The 22053-nt window shown below is 33.5% G+C and overlaps 1 protein-coding gene and 1 long non-coding RNA gene across 9 annotated transcripts in view; one reads left to right on the top strand and one right to left on the bottom strand.

Annotated features, from left to right (window-relative positions):
• The window catches only part of Evi5 (Ecotropic viral integration site 5), a 131299-nt gene that overhangs the window by 3104 nt on the left and 106142 nt on the right, over window positions 1-22053 (bottom strand). For 6 of the 8 annotated variants that reach the window (XM_076408414.1, XM_076408417.1, XM_076408416.1 and 3 more), the window contains 9 exons: window positions 17423-17721; window positions 4266-4486; window positions 4015-4206; window positions 1283-1642; window positions 1018-1176; window positions 723-959; window positions 490-663; window positions 277-438; window positions 48-215 (listed from right to left, as the gene is read on the bottom strand). In XM_076408414.1, coding sequence (XP_076264529.1) covers window positions 48-215; window positions 277-438; window positions 490-663; window positions 723-959; window positions 1018-1176; window positions 1283-1642; window positions 4015-4206; window positions 4266-4486; window positions 17423-17639 — 1890 coding nt within the window. In that variant the 5' untranslated portion in view covers window positions 17640-17721. Of the gene's footprint in view, window positions 1-47; window positions 216-276; window positions 439-489; window positions 664-722; window positions 960-1017; window positions 1177-1282; window positions 1643-4014; window positions 4207-4265; window positions 4487-8509; window positions 8945-16011; window positions 16428-17422; window positions 17722-22053 lie in introns of those variants that run through there. The other 2 variants (XM_076408420.1, XM_076408419.1) reach the window with 2 other exon arrangements.
• Window positions 14645-15104, top strand: LOC143198910 (uncharacterized). Its single transcript, XR_013006314.1, has 3 exons — window positions 14645-14781; window positions 14857-14913; window positions 14973-15104. It is a non-coding gene; the product is annotated as an uncharacterized LOC143198910 (long non-coding RNA).

The following is a 22053-nucleotide window of genomic DNA, read 5'->3' as shown; positions in this document are numbered from 1 at the left end:
GAAGGATTCAAGTTTTATTTTAGTCATTTAAATTGGGTTAAAATTACTTTAAGTCTTAATTCTTTGACTTCGGTAAGGGTCTCCATCTCCCTTATCCTAGTGGTCATCAATTCCTCCTCCAACTTTTGTGTTTCATTATGTCTATTTTCCCAGAATAGTAATTTCTTGGGGGTACTATGCGCTTCACCTGAATTGTTCGACTCAGTTCGGTGTTCCTAAAAAATTGATTAACACAAAAAAAACGATGCACAATTTCTGAATTCTGACTCGAGTTACTTGTAAGTGTCTCTGCCATTGATTACTAAGTTCCGATACTCGTTGTCTTAGATCTTTTAATGATAAGTTGGCTTCGGCTTCTCGTAATTTAACGGCGATGAGTTCTTCTTGCAAATGGGCGACGCTATTATCGGGAGTCGTTTCTCTAAGAGTTTTCTTTTCCTAATAAAAAATAATTTAATATGCGACTCGATAATCTTTTATAAAACTTACTTCTTCTAACTCATGTATTCTAGATCTTAAATCTCTAATCAAAGCGTCATTTTCAGCCTCCCTCAATCTAACCTTTACCAGCTCCTGTTGCAAACACTCAATCATTTCCTCCCGTTGTTGCAATTGTTCCTGCTTTAATGTTATTTCTTCAATAGATGACTGCCTTGAAGAATGCTGTAATAAAAAGGGGAATTGAAGTTAATTGTGTTAATATAGATTATGTGTTATCTTACATTTTCTTCCATCATAAGAGAGAGAGACCGAATTTTCTCATTAGCTAAAGCGAGCTGGTGAGTAGTGTCCAGATGGGTGTGACGCAAAACCTCCAGCTCTCGTTGAACCACGAATGTAGTTTCTTCTTCTTCAGCTCTGCTGACCTGGCCTCGTACCAATCGATCGGCTAGAGCTTTGCTCTCTTCTTCTAGCATTTCGCACCGATGTCGTAACTGTTTATTCTCTGTTCTTAGTCTCTGGAAACGTTACTAAAATTATTGATCTATATAATGATGACATATATTGCTTTAGAACCTTTAGTTCGGTCATTTCTTCCTGTTCCTTGCTTTTTATCACGTGGTACTCTTTTTCCAACTTCTTCATTTTCTTCGCATTATACTTCATACTGTAGGCTAGTTGAAGGAGTCCTTCTGGGTCGGATTCTGCCTTGGCTGGTAACTCTTTTTGGAAATACTGAAAATATATACAAAAATGGAAAGATTTCAATGAATAGAAAAAATAGTGCATTCGATGTATGGTTTAATAGATAATGTTTTAGTACATGGTGAAAATAAGTTACCTTAAGCATGCCTTCCATATCTAGCGACATAAGTTCGTCCTTGCCCAAGGTAAGCATGGCCAAAGCAACCTTGAAGATAATCTCCATTCCTTCAGATAGGAACACGTCCATGATCCTACAGGCCAGTGGCAAGCTTAGAGCTGTGGTGAATAAGGTGAGGAACCAACTGGAAGCGTACATAGAAGTGTGAAAATTTTGCGATTGAAAGTGTTGGTTAAGGTCGGGTAGCTGTTCGCTGACAAGGCTCTCGAGCTGGAACATGCAAAGGCCGAGTTCGGCCATGCTTGGTTTGAACATGTCGCGCATCCGGTAGTCCTGCATTATCTTAACCAAAACAGCAAATGCTTCCTCTTCGGGCATCTGCGAAAAGAGGAAATATTAATAGAAAACCTCCAGTATATGTTCCATAGTACTACACATAACATTGCACTTTGGTCTAGGTAGTTGCATTGGTGTAGACTAGAACTGAAATCGTATTTCTACCACAATTTAACACATGAATAGTCGAAGATTTACTTACGGTGAGACCCTTGGTGTTTGGCAGCGGCTTTGCAAAAGAAAATTTTGAAAAAATCGTGTTTTGCACATGTGAACAAAAGTATGAAACGCGTGATATAAGCATCAAACAAACGATAGTATAAATTTTAGTGTTGTTCAAATTAAGATGATTTAAAATTGATTTTAGATCGAGAATGACATGTTACGAATGCTGTATAAAAATACCTGGCCTTGCCAAAGCTGATTTTTTTAAGGATAAAATTTTAACTCAAAATATTAATAAAATCTGTCAAATTGTCAAACCGTTGCCTACGTTCATTTTTGTATAACAGCTACTTAGATAAAACGGTTATTATTTTATAACAGAAACAATTGATTATTGGATAGCGATAACTTGTTCTTGAAACAGAGATATTCTAGATAGATTTCACCCACTTATCATAATAAGCTATCGAATAGAGGAGGAGATAATTTAGGTATTGCTACTCCAATTGAGGTTAGTATTTTAAAAATCCAACCGATTGACTATTTTTTTGATAAGGCCAGTTTCTTTTCTTACAACCCTCGTACTAAAATCAGTCAATATAGATGGCGAACAATTTTTTTTAGTCTTGACGCATATAAAAATCACCAATTAAATACATTTAAATATATATACAGTCAACATAAAAAATACTTTATTCAAAATTCTTTTTATTGGCCAGAGAAAACAGAAAATGTAACATATTATCCTATCGCACTTAATGACTTAATTTTATATACATTTGTTTTTAGTTTTTATATAAGTGTATTTTCTACGAAATTTATAGTCATTTAAATTAAAATACCGTCAGAAACTCTTTTACGATTAGATTTTATGCAACTCGCAAAACGCTTAACATTTTTTTTTAATTGGGTTAATTGAGAAAATTTAACATACAGGCTAATTTTTTTGTCCTTTTTTATACGATTTGCTATTTTATTATTTTTAAAAGTTATTTATTATATATTAATATATATTAAATTAAATTCCTTATTCGTTAAAAATAAATATGAATGTCAAAACAACGACATAATAAAACAGCTGTAATTAAAACGTTTAATGTTCATGTTTATGATAGACGAAAAGGGCATACATCCTTCTCTTTTAGGCGAACTAAATAATTATTTAGACTTTTCTATACCGACCAATTTGATTGTATGTCAAGATATTTTAAGATGACTTTCCCATATTCATTCAAAATACATTTTCTTGACTAAAACAACATTTTACATAGCGAATAACTTGTTAACATTATTAGTACTGAAGGTATTATTTTTAATGTATTTTAATACATTTTTTATAATTCTGGTATTATAATTAGTATAAAAACCGAGGCTTTTTTACGATTAGTAAATTATGTTATGCAACTCGCAAAACGCTTAACATTTTTTAAAATTGGGTTAATTGAGAAAATTTAACATACAGGCCAATTTTTTTGTTCTTTTTTATACGATTTGCTATTTTATTGTTCTTAAGAGTTATTTCTTGTATTAAATTAAGTTCCTTATTCGTTAAAGGTAAATATGAATGTCAAAACAACGACATAATAAAACAGCTGTAATTAAAACGTTTAATGTTCATGTTTATGATAGACGAAAAGGACAAAAATCCTTCTCTTTTAGGCGAACTAAATAATTATTTAGACTTTTCTATACCGACCAATTTGATTGTATGTCAAGATATTTTAAGATGACTTTCCCATATTCATTCAAAATACATTTTCTTGACTAAAACATCATTTTACATAGCGAATAACTTGTTAACATTATTAGTACTGAAGGTATTATTTTTAATGTGTTTTAATACATTTTTTATAATTTTGGTATTATAATTAGTATAAAATCCGGGGCTTTTTTTACAGCATTGAAACTATAATAATAAACCTTTTTAATTAATTTTGCTTTATTAGTTTTCTTATAAGTGAAATTGATAGGAAATAGTGGATTAAAAATAATTCCATATTGTATCTTTAAAATGAATTTAATTATTTTCGATGTAATTTTTATTGTCTAAAGAAACAACACTAATGGAATGGAAATAGGAACGATATTACTTGATTTATCTCTAACACAGGTAAATTCAATGGTTTCTAATTGGTTGTTGAGAACTGTTTAATCATTACGATAAAATAATGTGTTTGTTGGCGATTGGATTAATTATATATTAATGCCATTACCATCAATTTAAATTATATCAATTAGTCATTACTTACTTGCATTAACAAAAGTCCAACTATAAAACCGGATCCTTGACAATATCCAACCTCGCGGTCGTGCAAGGAATACGCCTTGATGACATTAAAAAGGGACTCCTGTCCCAAACCATCTTTCTCCTTGAAAAAATCATGCTCCGGATATGTGCGGGCAATGTCCCGTCGAATCACCTTTTCGCAAGGTGATTTTGTCTGAAATCAAATAGGAAATTGATAAGGAATCTTAAATGGAACAATGAGGACTTTCATACCTTTATATATTCCGCATAAAGTTTCTTTTCTGGCGCGTCCGCAGCAGCACAAAGCAGTTGCCATACGATCGCACGAAAATGAAGAGGAATTCCTCTCCGGACTAGTTCTCTAATTTGAACGTTCTGTTTTTTCCATTGCTCCTCCCAATTATTGACTATATGACTCCATTTGGCCCAGAGTTCTTCGCCTTCATCAGTTCGATCAGTTATTGAACTTGTCCCTGAAAGAAAAACATTTTTTATTTTTATTTTTATGTTTATTTTGACTCTGACAACAAAATACTAATATAAATGAAATAATGAAAGAAAAATAACGTTATGAAATATAATTTCCTTTGACATTATAGTACATCTAATGCATATATGTTACATGTTCGGACGCATCAGACTTCATTCTGTTTCTTTTTAAAGAGAGTAATGATAATTAATAAAATGAGAAAGAAAAATGCTCCGTGTTCCGTTACTACGATTTTAAGTTTTCATAAACTGAATTTGATTTGGTAGCAACCCTGCTTTGGTAACATTTTGGTAATTATTGAATCTTTTCATTGGTAGTTTTTCAAACGCCTTAGCTATTATCGGTAACATTGTAACATAACTTCAATATAACTGATATGAGCTAACTAGACACACTAACTAACACAAGGCACTAGTTGTGTTCAACATGTTTCATGCAGATGTTGTCTACGATGGCTACGATGCTTTACCTGGAATTGGAAATATGTAGAGGGAAGACAGTGTTTTATGAGAGGGAAGAAGTTCATTGGTATTTTTGTCCAATTTCTTATTAATGAGGACTACGCCAAAGCTATCTGGATTAGATCAGATAGTCAGAACCATTGCTTATAAAATCAGCAGAGCAGACCTGTCAGTTTTAGGAAAGGTTTAGTTAAGTATTTATAAGATCGTAGTTAGGCCAGTTGCTCGTTCCTCGTTCACCCATATTGCTTAAAACTGGATAAAGAAGGATGGAAGGTTTATGTCTTGGGATAACTTCTTCTCTGCGTCTGCTCTGAAAGAGGGTCAAGGTGCCCCAATGAACTCACCAATTAATTAGATGTACGTAGTGACAGTGACTCATTTACTTTTATCGTCTGTGTCATTTAAATGTTAGAAATGTTGTTGAACTACCAAGGGAAATAATAAAGCTCACCAAGGTTATAAGCAGCACTTACAAGACCCCTCATGTGTTATTTGAAATTGACATCTTCGTATACAATTAATTCGGAACATTATTATAAAAATATTGTCCAGAGACAATCATGAATATTAAAATCAATCATTGCATAATCAACTCTTAAAAATAGATTAAGTACCAATTTTCAAGATGTGTCTAAGCTTTCAAGCTGTAGAGTTGACTATTAATAATACAGATGAGTATTAGATTTAACTTTTAAAATATGGAAACTTCTTTGGAAGGAAACATTTTATACCAAATATGAGATCTAACGGATTAAACAGACTAACAGATCATTTTAACGCCCTTAGCTTCAGATTAAATCAACTCGATTAAGTGTGGCGGAAAGACCGAAGAAACAGACCGTAAAATCTCGAGATCAGCATAAACCGTTGACAAGAAGAAGATACTTATCAGATTATATTCTGCGGGATCAGTTGCCCTTATTATGTTACAAAAAGTTTATTGTTCTCTCTTATTCCCTCACTCGACTTGCAATCAAAAGTAAATTATACATTATAGGCTATTAACAGGTCAATTGAAAAGTCCCCGGCCTGACACATATATAGCGTTACAAGAATTAAATCCATATGTTTTTTAGTTAGCACTAACCCTCAAAAGATGCATGTATACATTTGGTAACTGTCGGATCATTAGTTTGTAAATTATAGCATTTTGAGTGAAGTAACTGTTATTGTGAAAAAAATGGATAAAAAGGAATTTCGCGTCTTGATAAAATATTGCTTTTTGAAGAGAAAAATACAGTTGAAGCGAAAATTTGGCTTAATGCCGAGTTTACGAACACTGCCCCAGTAAAGTCAACCATCAAGGATTGGTATGCTAAGTTTAGACGTGGTGAAATGAGCACCGGCGGTGAATGCAGTGGACGCCCAAAAGAGGTTGTTACCGAAGGAAACATTAAAAAATCCACAAAACGATTTTGAATGACCGTAAACTGAAATAGCAGACACTCATATTAACTGAACGTGTACATCATATCATTCACGAATATTTGGGTATGAGAAAGCTCTGTGCAAAGAGGGTGCCGCGCGAGCTCACTTTTGACCAAAAACAACGACGAGTTGATGATTCGGAGCAGTGTTTGAACATGAGCAAGCGTAATAAACCCGAGTTATTGTGTTGATATGTGACAATGGATGAAACATGGTTCCAACATTTCACTTCGAAGTCCATTCGACAGTCATCCGAGTGGACTGCACTCGATGAACCCGCTCGAAAACGCGGGAAAACGCAACAGTTGCCTGCAAGATTATGGCGCCTATATTTTGGGATGCGCATGGAATAATTTTTACTGACTACCTTGAAAAAGGAAGGACCATTAACAGCGACTATTGCATAGCGTGATTGTATCGTTTGAAGGACGAAATCGCCGAAAAACGACCGAATTTGAAGAAAAAGAAAGTGCTGCTTCACCAAGACAATGTACCGTGTTACAAGTCAGTGAAAACGATGTCAAAATTCCATGAATTGGCCTTCGAATTGCTTCCTCATCCACCGTATTCTCCAGATCTGGCCCCCAGCGACTATCTCCTGTTCTCAAATCTCAAAAGAATGCTCGCTGGGAAGAAATTTTCGTCGAATGAAGAGGTGATCGCCGAAACTGAAGTCTATTTTGAAGCAAAGGACAAATTGTACTACAAAAATGGTATCGAAAATTTAGAAGGTCGCTATAATCAGTGTATCACCCTTGAAAGGAATTAGGTTGTATAAAAAAATTAATTTTGCTAAAAAATAGAAAAAAAAACTCGATAAATACGAATGAAAAGTAAAAACTATGGTAGGCTACTATGGTTTATTTTTACCTTGAATTTCTAATGATAATTATTATATACAAAAAATCCTTTCAGTAAGTGATCTCTTATGCGAAAAATCTAAATATTATTCTGACATCCATTATATATTACTGTATCTACTACTAATCAAGTCAGATTTTAGTTTTGTATTCACGTACATTTAGCTAATTGGTAAGTATATTGAGATGCACTGACACTCTTGTGAAGTACTCAAAGTCAACAGTCCTTATTAGACTCGCTATGAGTTCTTGAGTTGTTTATTTGTATCTTATTGTTTTATTGATCGTTTTTTGTTAGGTTAGATTTGTATTATGGATAATATTTTCATATTGTTATGAATAATATGGTCAGTTTATAAGTTGAAATTTTGGTCACCTACATTTTTATTAAGATTTTTCGGACATTTGTAACGAATGAATATTTTACGTCTTCATACGTTTAGCAATATTAGTTATATGTTACAGATTAAAACAAATGGCAGGTTAGATGGAACAAAGTCTGGGGTATACAGGGTAGAGTATAACTTAAATTTTAATATTTTTCAAGTATGTGTTAATCGAATGTGTCAGTCCAGTTCCCAAAACAAAGTTCAGCGATTAATTACTAATGCCCATCGGTACGTAACTAATGAAGAGCTGCACGGTGACCTGTAAATCAAATGGATACATTGATCCAAGATTTCGCTTTAAAACATGAAATAAGGTTGCTAAATCACAGCAACGAGAAATCAACACTGCTACTGGACAATACGCAGGAAACCAGAAGATTGAAGCAAACCATACCACACGAACTTGTTTAGTGTATAAGTGTATTATTAACTAGTAATACATTAATTTGTAAATTAATATTGTACCAAGCATATGTAATGTAAGAAGCAATTAATAAAAAAAAACAATACCACTTCCCCAAATTGTAACTGTTTTGCACTGCTAGTGTATAGTTATGTAGAAAAAAACAGGTATTATGGTGACCTTAGACCAATTTTCTTTAAGTTTAAAAGTGAAAAAATTCTTTGAACATGCTTTAAATGTTTAATTATTTATTGATAATACATTTTCAAGACTTGAAGAATTTAAAGTTTCAAGTGCACCCAATTTCCTTGCTTCTAGATCTGTGTGATCTGAGTGATTATATCGTTCCAAGTCATTTTTTACCTTCGCGATAAAAAAATAGTAAGAAGTAAAATATCGTATAAAGGAGACTTTAAGATATATTTAAAAAAAAACTTCAAAATGGTAAAGAATAAAACTCACCTAGTGGACAATAAAAAACCGAGTTTCCGACGACATACTCTATAACATTGTTCATCGATTTCTGTCGAGTTTGACCATAAATAACACGTCCAATAAACCGTTTTAGATCTTCTAATTTATCGTATTTAACCATGACTGCGTATACAACGCTACTTATTTGTGCAATATTCGTTTAATTTAACCAGGCTTATCGGTAACAACTTTAAAAAGACTCGCACGAAAATATCATCACATATGGTAGCGAGTAAATAACACTGACTACACCGGGCACTAAACAAGTTGTTGTAAGTGTTAACAGGACGCGTGTGTTGTTTCAGCACGTTAAGCCATAGATACCGTGGAATCGCGTTTGAAAATATGTGCTATTTTAAAACTGGAAAAGTGCGATTGCCAAAAGTATTTAATTGCAGCGTCTTTATATGTTTATCAAAATATTTTTAATTTGCAAACAGGCGTCTATTAATAGTGTTAGTGTTGGGTCAATGCAATGACGTAAAATGGATAAGTGATAGACAAGTCTTCCATCATTACTCGTTGCTTAATTAAAGTTCAAAAATAACGTAAAAACCAGGTTAATTCAGAGAAAGAAATAATTGCCAAAAAGTGTTTCCAAGATAGTAATTAATTCTGGAGTTCTAATCTATAGACAGCTAAAGTAACACGTGCTTCAAAAATATTAGATTATTAGTTCTAAAGTATAAATAATTTTAAATTACGTTTTAGAAATATACACCAATTACATAAAATTCAAAGATTAATATAATTTGTTGTTGTAATGCAACCTTCCATACCGACACGGCAAAAATTTTCGAGAGTTTTAAATATGCCTAGACTATTCTTAACATAATATAATTGTTATATTTGATATATATAAACGGAGTAATCGATTCATTTGCTGTATGGAGAGTTGCATACTTATAACAAATTAGACTAATACTCACGTTTAATCGTTTAAAGTAACTTTCTATATTTTATTTACAATTTCACTACATCTATTATGCAACCCATCAAACTCGATAAATACCAATGAAAAGTAAAAACTGATATGATGACAACAATTTCTCAATTTCAGTGTAACACGTAAAAAATTGTAAAATGTCAAAGATAACGATGATAATTATAATGAACGATTTTATTTGATATGGATTTTAAATTATTAATATCTCTACTGGGAAATCTTCTTCTGCTTTTTTTCTGCGCTGCCGGGTACATCATCTTTGTTCAGAGCACACTTAGGATCGAATAAAAAACAATATAAGATTGAGAACACTGTACACTGTTATTTATTATTAATATTACTTAAAAACAAACAGTATATTAATATAAGTTAAATATTTAATTATAACGTCGGAAACAAAAACGAACACAAAGTAATAAATAATAAAAATATTAACTATAATAAAACGATACCGCAGATTGCTCTAAAATCTCAATATTTTATCCAAATTGATGGAGGTTATAATGAATAAATAATTTGAAATCAAAGAAGTCAAGGAACAGTTACTTTCGGTACAGACATCAAAACAAAAGGACCAACCATTTAGGGACCGAATATCGATTAATATTCTTATTAAGCGACAGGTAGTAAATACCGATATAACTGTCAGGATTTGGGCGTGACTAATTTCAGTAGTTCCGCATAAAAACTAATCGCATTAACTGTAAAGGGCTATAAATCAAACTGCTTTTACAAATAGATTTAGAATAATGATTATTATCGATTCCATAGCTCATCAGTAACATGGAGCCGACAGATTATAGTCTGTGGTGGTCACTACTAAAAATAATTTCAGAAATTGGTTAACTTTAGCTGTTAACTTCACGGTATAAATGTAAAAATTGCTTGTCTTAGATTTTCTCGTTGTAAATACCACCAAAGAGACTCTACACTGACTGTTGGGATTGATTTTAAATGAATGGCTTCATTGCTAACATGATCTTAGACAGAAACATGTAGAATTTGCTTCAAGTATAGCATTTGAAACAGTTTACAGATGACCGACTGTACAGTGTCAAAGTTTTGGAGCCGTATAGTGGGATTAATCCAAAGATCCAAAAAAAAATTCAAGGCCCTACCAAGAAAGGCAATTATAAAACTTAACAATTTGTTTAATGCAGCAATCTGAATAAAACACGTCCCGGTTTTTAGAAAATGGCTAAGTTATTATGATCTGGAAAACCATCAAATAGAATAAAACCTTATTATTTCACTGCTGCTGAAAAATTCCTGTTAAGAATATTAAAACCATTCATAAAAAAAAATCCAATAGCTGCATATCAGTTGGGTTTGATAAGCAAACCTTTAATAATTGAGCAGGTATATATAATCAGAGCTCAGCTATTGTCCTGGACATAACGCAAGCTTTGGATAAAGTCTGCCCAAAAGGATTGATGCATAAACTCAACAAAATGTTACCGTATTACAAAAGTAATACGTTGAACTCTTAAAATGCTATATTTCAGCTGGTATGTTTAGAGTTAAACAAGAAGAAGTTTACTCAAAAATGAAGGAAACTAAAGCAGGTGTACCTCAAGGAAATGTTTTGTGTCCTGTTCTTTACCTACTTTTTACATCTGACATTCCACTAATAGACACTGCGATACTTGCTATTCGAACCAATAGTAATAATATAAATAAGTGGACCTAGACATGGAGAATCAAAGTCAACAAGAGTAAATTAGTACGTTTTGATTTCACCTACAAACAAACTATTTATATACCAATAAATATGAATAATACTATCCATCCCATACATTAACAATGTTAAGTTAACCTGGTCGCGGAGACTTGTCCCGGAGTGACAAGTTGGACAGGATTATATGGGATTGCCTCTGGGCTTACCAATACACTGAACCAAAACCGCCTCACAGTTGATCCCTGTGAATCGCTACTGCTATATAGCTACTGGATATAGCACCCGTTAACCGGCCAGACGTTATTAGGCACGAGGACCCGGCGAAGAAACAGATAGTGAAACTAACTATAGATTTGCGAACTTGAGTTAACACACGACTGGATATTGTCTTACGGGGGCAAAAGTTATGACCGCAGCGATGGATGAAATCGTTTCAGCCTGAAAAAGGGAAGTTAGCGATGACGCGATACTAAGCTCCCAGCATATCGATTAGCTCGCGAACAAGCGCGTTTTCAGAAGAACTCGAGCTGAGTTGTTGTTTGTGGAATGACTGAGATATGAAGTGCTTGATTTCTGGAGTGCCAGTTTCCTTATGAATTTAAATATTTCTGACAAACCATGGAGCATTTAAGATTCTCCTGAGGGGCTTATTTTCAAAAACTTGAAGCCGTTTTACCTGGTTGGGTGTAGCAAACTTGAAGTAGACATTAGATCCGTAGAGGAGTACGAACCGAATTAACATCTTATAAAATAAGCATTTGATGGAGATGGGAAGTCTGCTAGAAGGGCAGATCAGAGAAAATAGCAGGTTTGCTATCCCCGACCCTTTCTGGATTTGGGAATGCCAACCAAACCGTCGGTCGAAGTAGAGATCTAGGTCCGTGACGTTATTCAGCCATGGAATTATTGCGGTGAATGCTAAGTACCTTGCGATGAATATTGAAAAGAAGAACTCGAATTAAAATTCAATTAAAAAAAGACCAGAACTATCCGTATATAATAAGTTGTTGCTATACAAGCAGATACCTAAAAGCTATATGGACCTACATAATACAGTTAGAGACTAAGTAAAGACCATGGGTCTTTCTAGATAAGTACATGGTTTTATGTCACTGCAGAGACAAATTGTAAGTTAGTTGGCAACGACTAGTAATTAGGTTTTAGGAGTTAGTAGCATGATTTTGGCGAATGAGCATCAGCATTTGCATCTGTTTTACATTTGCATATCTCGAAGTTCCAGTTGAGTACATCGATAATGGAAGAAAAGTTGAATATGACAACATTTTATGTATTTTTTTTTGAAAATTCTCAATTTTTTTAAATTTTTAAAAATCAGACTGTGATGTTAATCACGAAAGTCAGTTCAGTTAACTTCGTGGCTTGACAAAAGTACCACAATATTTATAGTGCGATAGAAATCGATTTTTAATTTTTAATTGATTATTTAAATTCGTTAACTACTGGATTTTTTCATAATAGACAACTGTTTCTACTTGTATTACTGTATAATAATTGCAGCTTTTATAAAATGACATAAGCCTGGCGAATACAGAATCTTATACTAGATTTGGGATAAAATGTAGTTTAATAGTTCGGAAACATTTCCTTCATAGCATGGAGACTATATTCGGACCACTAGTATTTAGAAGAAAATAGTACCCCAAGTGGTCATATCGCAGAATGGTATATAATGTAATTCAATCGTTCTTCATGACATACCTGCAGGTTATAGTTAGACCAGTTTCTAGGAGAAAATAGTATCAACGGGTGGCTATAATATCGTAAGATTATACCCAATTCGTACTTAAAGCTGCTCAAAGTTGATGTTCTGGGACTTAATGTGCTTTATTGATTTGGTGATATATGTTTCACAACAAATGGGTATAGTTCCTCTCTAGTCCAGTTGACACAAGATAACATAATTTCTTTGGATTAATTTACCACATCACTTTCCTTTGCAAGACAGCGCATTTTAATGTGGACGGTTGTCTGTTTGTGATCATATCGATGAAGTTGCTATCAGATGCAAATATAGAGTACAAAGCTTTCAAGGTGACTTTAAGATTATCAGTGATTTTATTCGAGATGTTCAATAGGTTGAACGAGTCCTCATAGTCCAATATGTGAAGAGACACTTCTTCATATGGAAGACATTCTTCGAACGTTAATTATTTTATAAATAACAAACTGTTAAAGCCAATTTGGCCCGATTCACTTTTCTTAAAGCTTGACTGCTGATCCATTGAACGATGTTAGAAATCTATAATCAACAGTGTGATATTTGCTCTTGGCAATCATTTCCTTCTTGATTTTTTTTTATATGATACTTAGGGAACTTTTTATATTTGTAGGTCAATCTAAAGGGGCAAATATCACCATGACATAATTAAAATGACGATTAATATGTCAATAATAGCAATGATTAAAAGTATACTTACAAAGATGTGGTAATTTGTTATTATTTCAGTTCATGCACTTGATATTTGAATTAATATTTCTAAAACTTCTGGATAACTAATACAATGCCATTTATATAATTTTGCGACGGATTCTTCCATTATATACACCGTTATATACAAGTGTTTAAACTTTTATTCTATCTTTTATGTACGTGGTACTTACTATAAATCAGCATGTATGCAGTGAAAACCGAATCTACTTTCGATGCAGATCGCCTTAGCAATCGCAAATAATGGAAAGTCACTCTTATATTATAAATTGATTTCTCCCGCAGTATAAGTCAGTGAACGTAAATACTGCCTGTTCGTGACTCATTTCACCGTCTTGTTGTTTAATAAATAATAATGCAAATTTGTTTTATTAGAAGATTAACAACATATACCCTATGCCTTTTTAGATATGAGTTATCACTTTTATTAATTGAAACAGGCAGAAAAAATAATAATTTAAAAGAAATGTTTGGACTTTGGAATATTTTCAATTAAGCCGTTCGTTACTACAGCAATGATTTTTTTTAGATGTATTATTAGATTTTTGATTGGCCATTAAAAGCAGAATCATTTAATGTGATATAATAAAAAGAAAATTAGATAAAACTTGTGTTGCTATATACTTGTAATGTAAAGCATATAAAAGCCTGATCTGAACAATTGCCAAACATTTTTCGAAACTAACCATATGTCCTAAGTCATTAAAAATAACCTATATAATGTACATCATAGTATATTTTTTCGTACCCCATACTTTTCATAATATAACTATTTCTGTTAAAAATATTTACAAGCTAAAATATAAAATATTAATTATCTTAATCAGTTTTTGACTTTATATAGGACTTATTGAAATTACGCATCATTTTGTATCTAATTGATAACAATATATCTTATTAGCACTAGTTATCTCGTTTATTTATTGTTCTTTCTAGATAGCATTTAACTAAAACACTAAAACATAAAAATTATATATGTATAAGAATATTAAATTAAATGAAGTATATCAATTTATTATATTTCTGTCTTTAAAATCATCATGATAATTTTATTAATTAAACCGTTTTTTTATATCGGATAATGTATGTTATACGATGGTTAAACATAGGCTACTTTCAGTGACTCATTGTTTGATTTCGAGTCATTATGCCACTTTATTTCTTCTTAATGATGACATTTCTTTTAAGTGAGTACAAGCGGTATTATTTATTTGAAATTTGCAAACTGCGTTCAATTTTATACTAAATTAATTATATTTTAGACAAAGTTGAGCCTGTAAAAGTAAAAGTTTAGTGGAATATTACTGGATATGCCTTGAGTGAGAAAATTTAACAAGAAACATTGAAATTTGACTTGACTAAAAATTTTGAATTGTAGAAAGAAAAAACAAGGTTATGTGTATTTATAGGATTGCCTGAAAGGGTGAAAGTATATATTTGTTACCGTACTTATTGTATTTTCAATTACAATTATTTATTTAAATTAGTTTTATTAGAATATTATCTTGTAATATTTATACCAATGAACTTATCAATATTCTTCAAATATACATATAATTTACAAGAACTGGCAATGTGGCAATATCAAATTTATCGCGCATGCCAAGCGTTTCTGTTTGCTCGGTGCCTAAAAGAGCAATGCATCGAAAATGAAAACATCGGCGTATAAAGAATTAGGAAAAAAACAGTCAGAACAGTCAAATGTCGAGAATGAAAACAGAAACGTCAAATTAAGATGAAAGAACGGGTCAACAATAACCGAAGAACAAAAACGGAATAGTTAATTGCAAAGAACAGTAGAATTCTTACATGTCGCGTGTACAATCATCAGTTGGGTCCAATGACAATCAGTGTTAGCTAACATCTGATTTAGCTAAACCAAACATACGATGTAGTAAGTCAATTCTATTTAACTCATAATTATTTTCACCATTACGTAGCGATCTTGTATCCTTTCATTTTATATTTTTAATATTATTCATTTAAATTAGTAAAGTATTCAAGTAAATTAATGAACAAACTCGTCTTTGTGCATTAATTTACGTAAAAAAGAGAGAAAATGAATTGTATTTTATTTAGAACATTGTTTTCTCTACTTTACAACTCAACAAGCCCACTATTAACGTCACTAAAGGCTGTTAAAAATAAAATATCTGACGAATGGATAAAATACTTTGAAATGAGTGACCTTTTCTAGTTACTCTCTAAAATTCAATGAATTAAAGTACGAACTGTCACAACATCCATCCTATTCGCCAGATTTCGTTCTCTCAAACTTCTGACTGCTCTCGCGTCTCATTTTCGATAGTCTATCGGGTTTTAACTTTGGTATGCTTTATTTATACGTCATTAATAGATAAACTAAATATAATTATACGGAATTAAGTTTGATGTAACTGAAGTTTTCGAAAACTTACTCATCATCGACACGCTCTGAAGTTCCAGGCCGACGGCAACCAAATTTGCACACATGAAGAATTACAAACATCCAAATTCCACGTTATACATCACAAAAAATATGTTCACGACCCATTATCATTTATGGAATCTCACATACTTAATTGTTCATATCGATACCGTTTGCTTATCACGAAAATATATAGATTAAACGCTCGGACTTGGCTGGTATGTTGGTTTTCCGTGTACTCTGCATGTGCAGCTTGTAGATTTTCATTCGTTAATTAATATACGTATAATGCAGGACGGTAATTTGCAACGATCACCTTGATTCTTTGTGTTTACGTTATCCGAAACTAAATATTTTAGTTGTCGACGACGTGCACTTGACGAAATTATCACGTTGATAACGTGTAATACAAAAAACACGATTATACACATACATAACGCGACCGTAGTTTATAATAAAGGTTACTCGTGTGGACGCTGTTGCCAATATTACAAGTATAGATCGGAGAATAGGTATTTTCGAAAAACTACTTTGTGACAATTTACTAGCGTTGGGAACTAGGGATATCGAAAAATATCGATATATTTTTGACCGATATATCGATATTTTTTCAAAAAAACAAAATATATTACTTAAATATAATAAAATACTGTTTGATTATATTTTATAAACATAAAATAAAATTAAAAAAATTAATATAAACTCTTTAAGCTGGTACTTATTTTTAAAGTATTTTGGTTCATATAAAAAATTTTGGTAAAGTGTGCTGATTTCATAACAAAACAGTATGTAAAAAAAGTAACACAAACAAAATACAAAATTTTCAGAACCAAGTCCTGAGAAGTATTGTGGGCACACCCAAATACTACAGGAGTGACTACCTATGTCGAGACCTTCAGATAACTACAGTCAGTCTTTCAACAGAATTGCCAGGGAGCATGAGGAAAGATTCCATTCTCATGAGATTATTGAAGCATTGCCACTTTTGCCACACATACTTGTGTAGTGTTGTGCAGTGAGGTGCAGTTAATAAAAAATACAGCAGTGACATATATAAACATTATTTCGCCAAAGACTGAGATAGGGCCGATGGGTCCTCTTAGTTATATACCTAGATTTAAGTTATTATAAAGACAAATTGTAAGTTAGTCGGAAACGACTAGTAACAATGTAATAATTAAATAATAAAAACATATTTTATTTGTATTAGAATGTTGTTATATATAGAAGCTAAAATAAACTAATAATAATGGGTAAAATGTCAAAGTTAAAGGCAGCAACATTGTGACATTTTGACGTCATAAATTGAGATGACGTGTCTTCACTACTACTTTGGATAGAGTAGAAAATGACTATCGCACACTCTCCATAATACAAGCTTTACTTTATTTCACTTAATAGACGAACTCTTATCAACTTACCTGAGGTCAGAGATACCTGGCTGGTGTCCGAGCCCTTCCTGGAGTGACCTGAAGCGCCGCTCAGAGAGCCCAGGGATTTGGCGTCGGCCTCGATCAGTCTGTTCGCTGCCTCCAGCTTGGCTAATAGTTCGAGTTCGTGAGGGGGGACCGGGACCTGGGTGGGCTGAGGTGGGGGTGGTGGACTGTCTGATTCCGGCCTCATGGCTGCGGGCGGCATGGCCGCGAATGGGCGGCCATCGGATGGATCACCGGCGGCTAAACAACTAAGTGCGTAGCTTCCACTACTACCGGCCGAAGGTCTGAAAATAAAAGGTAAATGAGAAAATTATATCTTACGATGGTCTTTCAAAAAGCATGTTTTATTATTTAAGATAAGTGATTCGATCTGTTTATTTAAATATTCCATAAAAAATAATAATCTACCATTGAGATATTCAGATATTCAGCGATGAATATCTCGCTCATAATAGAGTAACCCCATAACGACTGTGATTCGAAGTATGCATCCCAATTCACTCGCCAAACAGTTAAATGTGCGCGATGACAGTGTAGTTAGTACATAGGGTCAAACGCAAACTACCATACGAACTGATTAATAGATACATAGAGTAAGATATAATAATCTCTAGAATAAGTTAGAATAGTCTTTAGAATAAGTTAGAATAGTATCCAGAATAAAACTTAGATTCTAAGTTGTACAAAAGATCACTTACTGAAGAGATCTACATGTCAGGATAATTATATTATATAACGGAAATCATATAATAATACTTATTGCCTACAGGCAGAATGTTGAAGTTTTTGGTGAAGCAGCACTTTTTTCTTCTTCAAATGCGGCCGTTTTCTGCGATTTCGTCCTTCAAACGGTCCAATAACGCTATGTAATAGTCGCTGTTGATGGTCCTTCCTTTTTCAAGGTAGTCAATGAAAATTATTCCATGCGCATTACAAAATACAGACACCATAACCTTGCCAGCCGACTGTTCCGTTTTCCCACGCTTTGGAGCGGGTTCATCGTGTGCCATCCACTTCATCGTGTCCAGTTTAATCCATTGTCACATATCGACAAGTGATACATGACATATATAGACATCATACGTCATAGACATGACGATATATTGTCATAAATCGGCAAAAACACGGGCTTATTATGCTCGATTATCTTCAAACACTGCTCCGAATCATCAACTCGTCATTGTTTTTGGTCAAAACTGAGCTTGCGTGGCACCCCCTTTGCACAGAGATTTCTCATAGCCAAACATTCGTGAACGATATGATGTACACGTTCAGTTGATATCTTTACCGTGTCTGCTATTTCATTCAATTTCAATTTACTATTATTCAAAATCATTTTGTGGATTTTTTTATATTTTCGTCGGTAACAACCTCTTTTGGGCGTCCACTGCGTTCACCACGTCTAAACTTAACATGCAAATCCTTGATCATTGATTTTCCTGGGACAGTGTTCGGAAACTCGGCATCAAGCTAAGTTTTTGCTTTAACTGTATTTTTTGCCTTCAAAAAGCAATATTTTATCAACGCGCGAAATTTCATTTTTTCTTAAATAACAATCACAAACTAATGATCTGACTGCTGTCAAATTAATACACGCATCTTTTGAGGGTTAGAGCTAACTAAAAAACATATGGATTTGTAGGAATGTTCGTCGGGTCGGTCGGTCGAAATGTGTGGCTGCCGCTGCGATCATTTATCAGAACACTCACTACTATCTTTGGAAGGAATTTGCACGGGAACTAAAAACACTGATTGAATCAAAGTTGTTTATTCTAACTTACGGTTGATACATGTGGTCGATGGGAGAATGGACAGGATATTAGGTTAAGGTGAAGGAAGTACGGTAGCGCTGTGGAAGTGGTACTGTTACAGGGGGACGGTGATAAGAAAAGAGAGCGAGACGTCGTCGTGATGGCCTTTTATACTCCAGAACTGCATGGTACCAATCCACCGGCGTTGCCAACCTTTGTAGTTGTTGATGGTGAATTGGTGGTGGCCTAAAGGGTCGTGGCGGTCGCCACAGATTTAATTCTAGTGGCGCCATCTATGTGTGTCAGGCCAAGGATTCTTCAATTGACCTGTTAGTCCGCACAGCTACCGGCCGGTTTTGTTTAGATACATTGTGTCAGCGACATGACGGCTATTCTTGGTTGCTTGATTTGGGCATTTTTCGTTTTATTGGAATATATTTATTTGAAACGCATATTACATTAAAATATTCGGCCTGAAAATTGCCTCTCGGTGCACGTTTTCATCAAAGAGACAGGCAAAACTTTCGCTAAGCCGATTAATATATAGATAAAAATAATTGATTGGGATTTAAGGTTATACTACTGGTAAAACTACAGGGAATACTGTATCTTTAAATAATTTACATAACACTATGGATAAAACACGGACATGACGAAAATAATTCGCCCGTTCGTTTATTCACACCTCAGCACAATATGAAACCCGCTGTATATCCACGGTAGATTTAATAAAATTACGATCACCACCTCTGCTTTGGGATTAATTCGGATCGATAGGACGCGCGAAAAGAGTTATGGTTTTCATTAAATCTAAAGAGGTTCCGTCCCATTCGACGGAGAAAGAACAGAAATCTGGTCGTTCCGGGACATAAATATTTCAGAGGGGGAAGGGAGGCTCCCCCCGATAACCGTTAGGGTCGGTAATTAAAACAGGGGTCGCCCGGACGCGTATAAAGGGTTGCATAAACCCCGACATTACGGGTATATAATCGGAATGGCGTGTTCAACAATTCCTAATTAGAACCCTTTTGAACCGGCAGCATTGCTGCTGCGTATGATGTACGTGTGTGGTTGGCATAACGAATGTTAGATTGGGATTAATAAATTTGCAAATGAAGTGGGCGAATTTGTAAATAATTTTCGTTGTTATGCAAACACAACTAGTTGCTCTTCTGGGCAAACAAAAGACTAGTTTTTTAATCTTAATTTAGTGTCTGTTACGTGTTAGTCTCGTGTTACCAACTAGAAATTATCTGTTCTAGACCTTCTGTGAAAATTTCTTCCCAGCGAGCATTCTTTCGACGTCTGAGAACAGGAAATAGTCGCTGGAGGCCAGATCTGGAGAATACGGGGAATGAGCCAGCAAATCGAAGTCCAATTCGTCGATTTTAGCCGTCGTTTTCACTGACTTGTGACACGGTGCATTGTCTTGGTGAAGCAGGACTTTCTTTTTCTTCAAATGCGGCCGTTTTTCGGCGATTTTGTCCTTTAAACGATCCAATAACGCTATGTAATAGTCGCTGTTGATGGTCCTTCCTTTTTCAAGGTAGTCAATGAAAACTGTTCTATGCGCATCCCAAAATACAGACGCCATAACCTTACCAGCCGACTGTTGAGTTTTCTCTATGTTGAGACTATCGATTGGACTTCGGAGTGAAATTATGGAGCCATGTTCCATTGTCACATATCGACGCAAAAACTCGGGTTTATTACGCTTGATCATCTTCAAACTCTGCTCCGAATCATCGACTCGTCGTTATTTTTGGTCAAAAATCAGCTCGTGCGGCACCCACTTTGTAGAGAGATAATTAGTAGAATTGAAAGATGAAAAACTTTACTCAAAGTAAAATCAGATATGCATTAATATAGTCGATTTGAAGTTTTTGGGTATATGTTATTAAGATGTTTAATGTGTTGCCTGCCGAAAATTGTAAATTCGTTTTAGAATCACACAATATATTCCTTCTCAATTTATTCTAGTTAAAAAGAGACACAATGCGGTCTGATTAGTTCGAACATGTAAACTAATGAACCTGTCAAAGTCGTCCGGTTGTTAAACGTATGTAAAATTCTTGAAACCAATGATAAGAGTTAAAGTTATAACTCTAACCTATAAACTATTGAGGGTGTTTCTAACTGTAGTTTTTAAATGTACTATAATGTTAAAATAAATTATATTTGATAACATTTTTGTTCAATTATTTTATTTAGATTAGCATTTTGTTGTATGTCAAAGCCAAACTGAAGTAAAACTCAGAGTTGAGCGACATTTTGATGTCACAAATTTAAATGACGTAGGTACAAAATAACTTTGAACAGACTATAGATTTTTTTTTCATCAGTAGCATTTACTAACATGTTTTTCTTCTTCCCTAAATAACTTAAAATAATACAAATAAAAGATTTTAACTGGGGTTTTGGAAATATTAATGAAAACGAAAGAAACTAAACAAAGTTGAAGTCAAATATGGTACATTTCGATATTGAAATAACAGCATCATATATTCAAGTATGTATAATCAAATGATATTGATTTACTTTTTGTCTTGATCAATTATAGTAACGCTTGCTTGAAAATGTGTTTTTCATTATGGTAGCAATTGTGCACGCAGGGTTCTAAGATTGAAAACTTAAGGGTGTATTTCATTATTTTATATTTTCAAAATTTAATATTATAAGAAAATGCTCTTTACTTGTTTTTCAAAATATAAATTGCGGCGCGTAAAAACGAAACTTTAAACGCTTTTTTCTCGAAAATATTTTCATATATGACATGATACTGATGATATTTCAAGTTATACTGCACCGATTTAGTTGAAATTTGGTGTTAGAAATAAAACTATAACTGGATTTTTACTATTTTTA

The sequence above is a fragment of the Rhynchophorus ferrugineus genome, unplaced genomic scaffold (assembly GCF_030347505.1).
Source record: "Rhynchophorus ferrugineus isolate W39M unplaced genomic scaffold, kcgeb_rfMv2 rfM6, whole genome shotgun sequence".
In the NCBI taxonomy this organism is placed as follows: domain Eukaryota; kingdom Metazoa; phylum Arthropoda; class Insecta; order Coleoptera; family Curculionidae; genus Rhynchophorus; species Rhynchophorus ferrugineus.
This window is presented reverse-complemented; position numbering and strand designations above follow the sequence as displayed.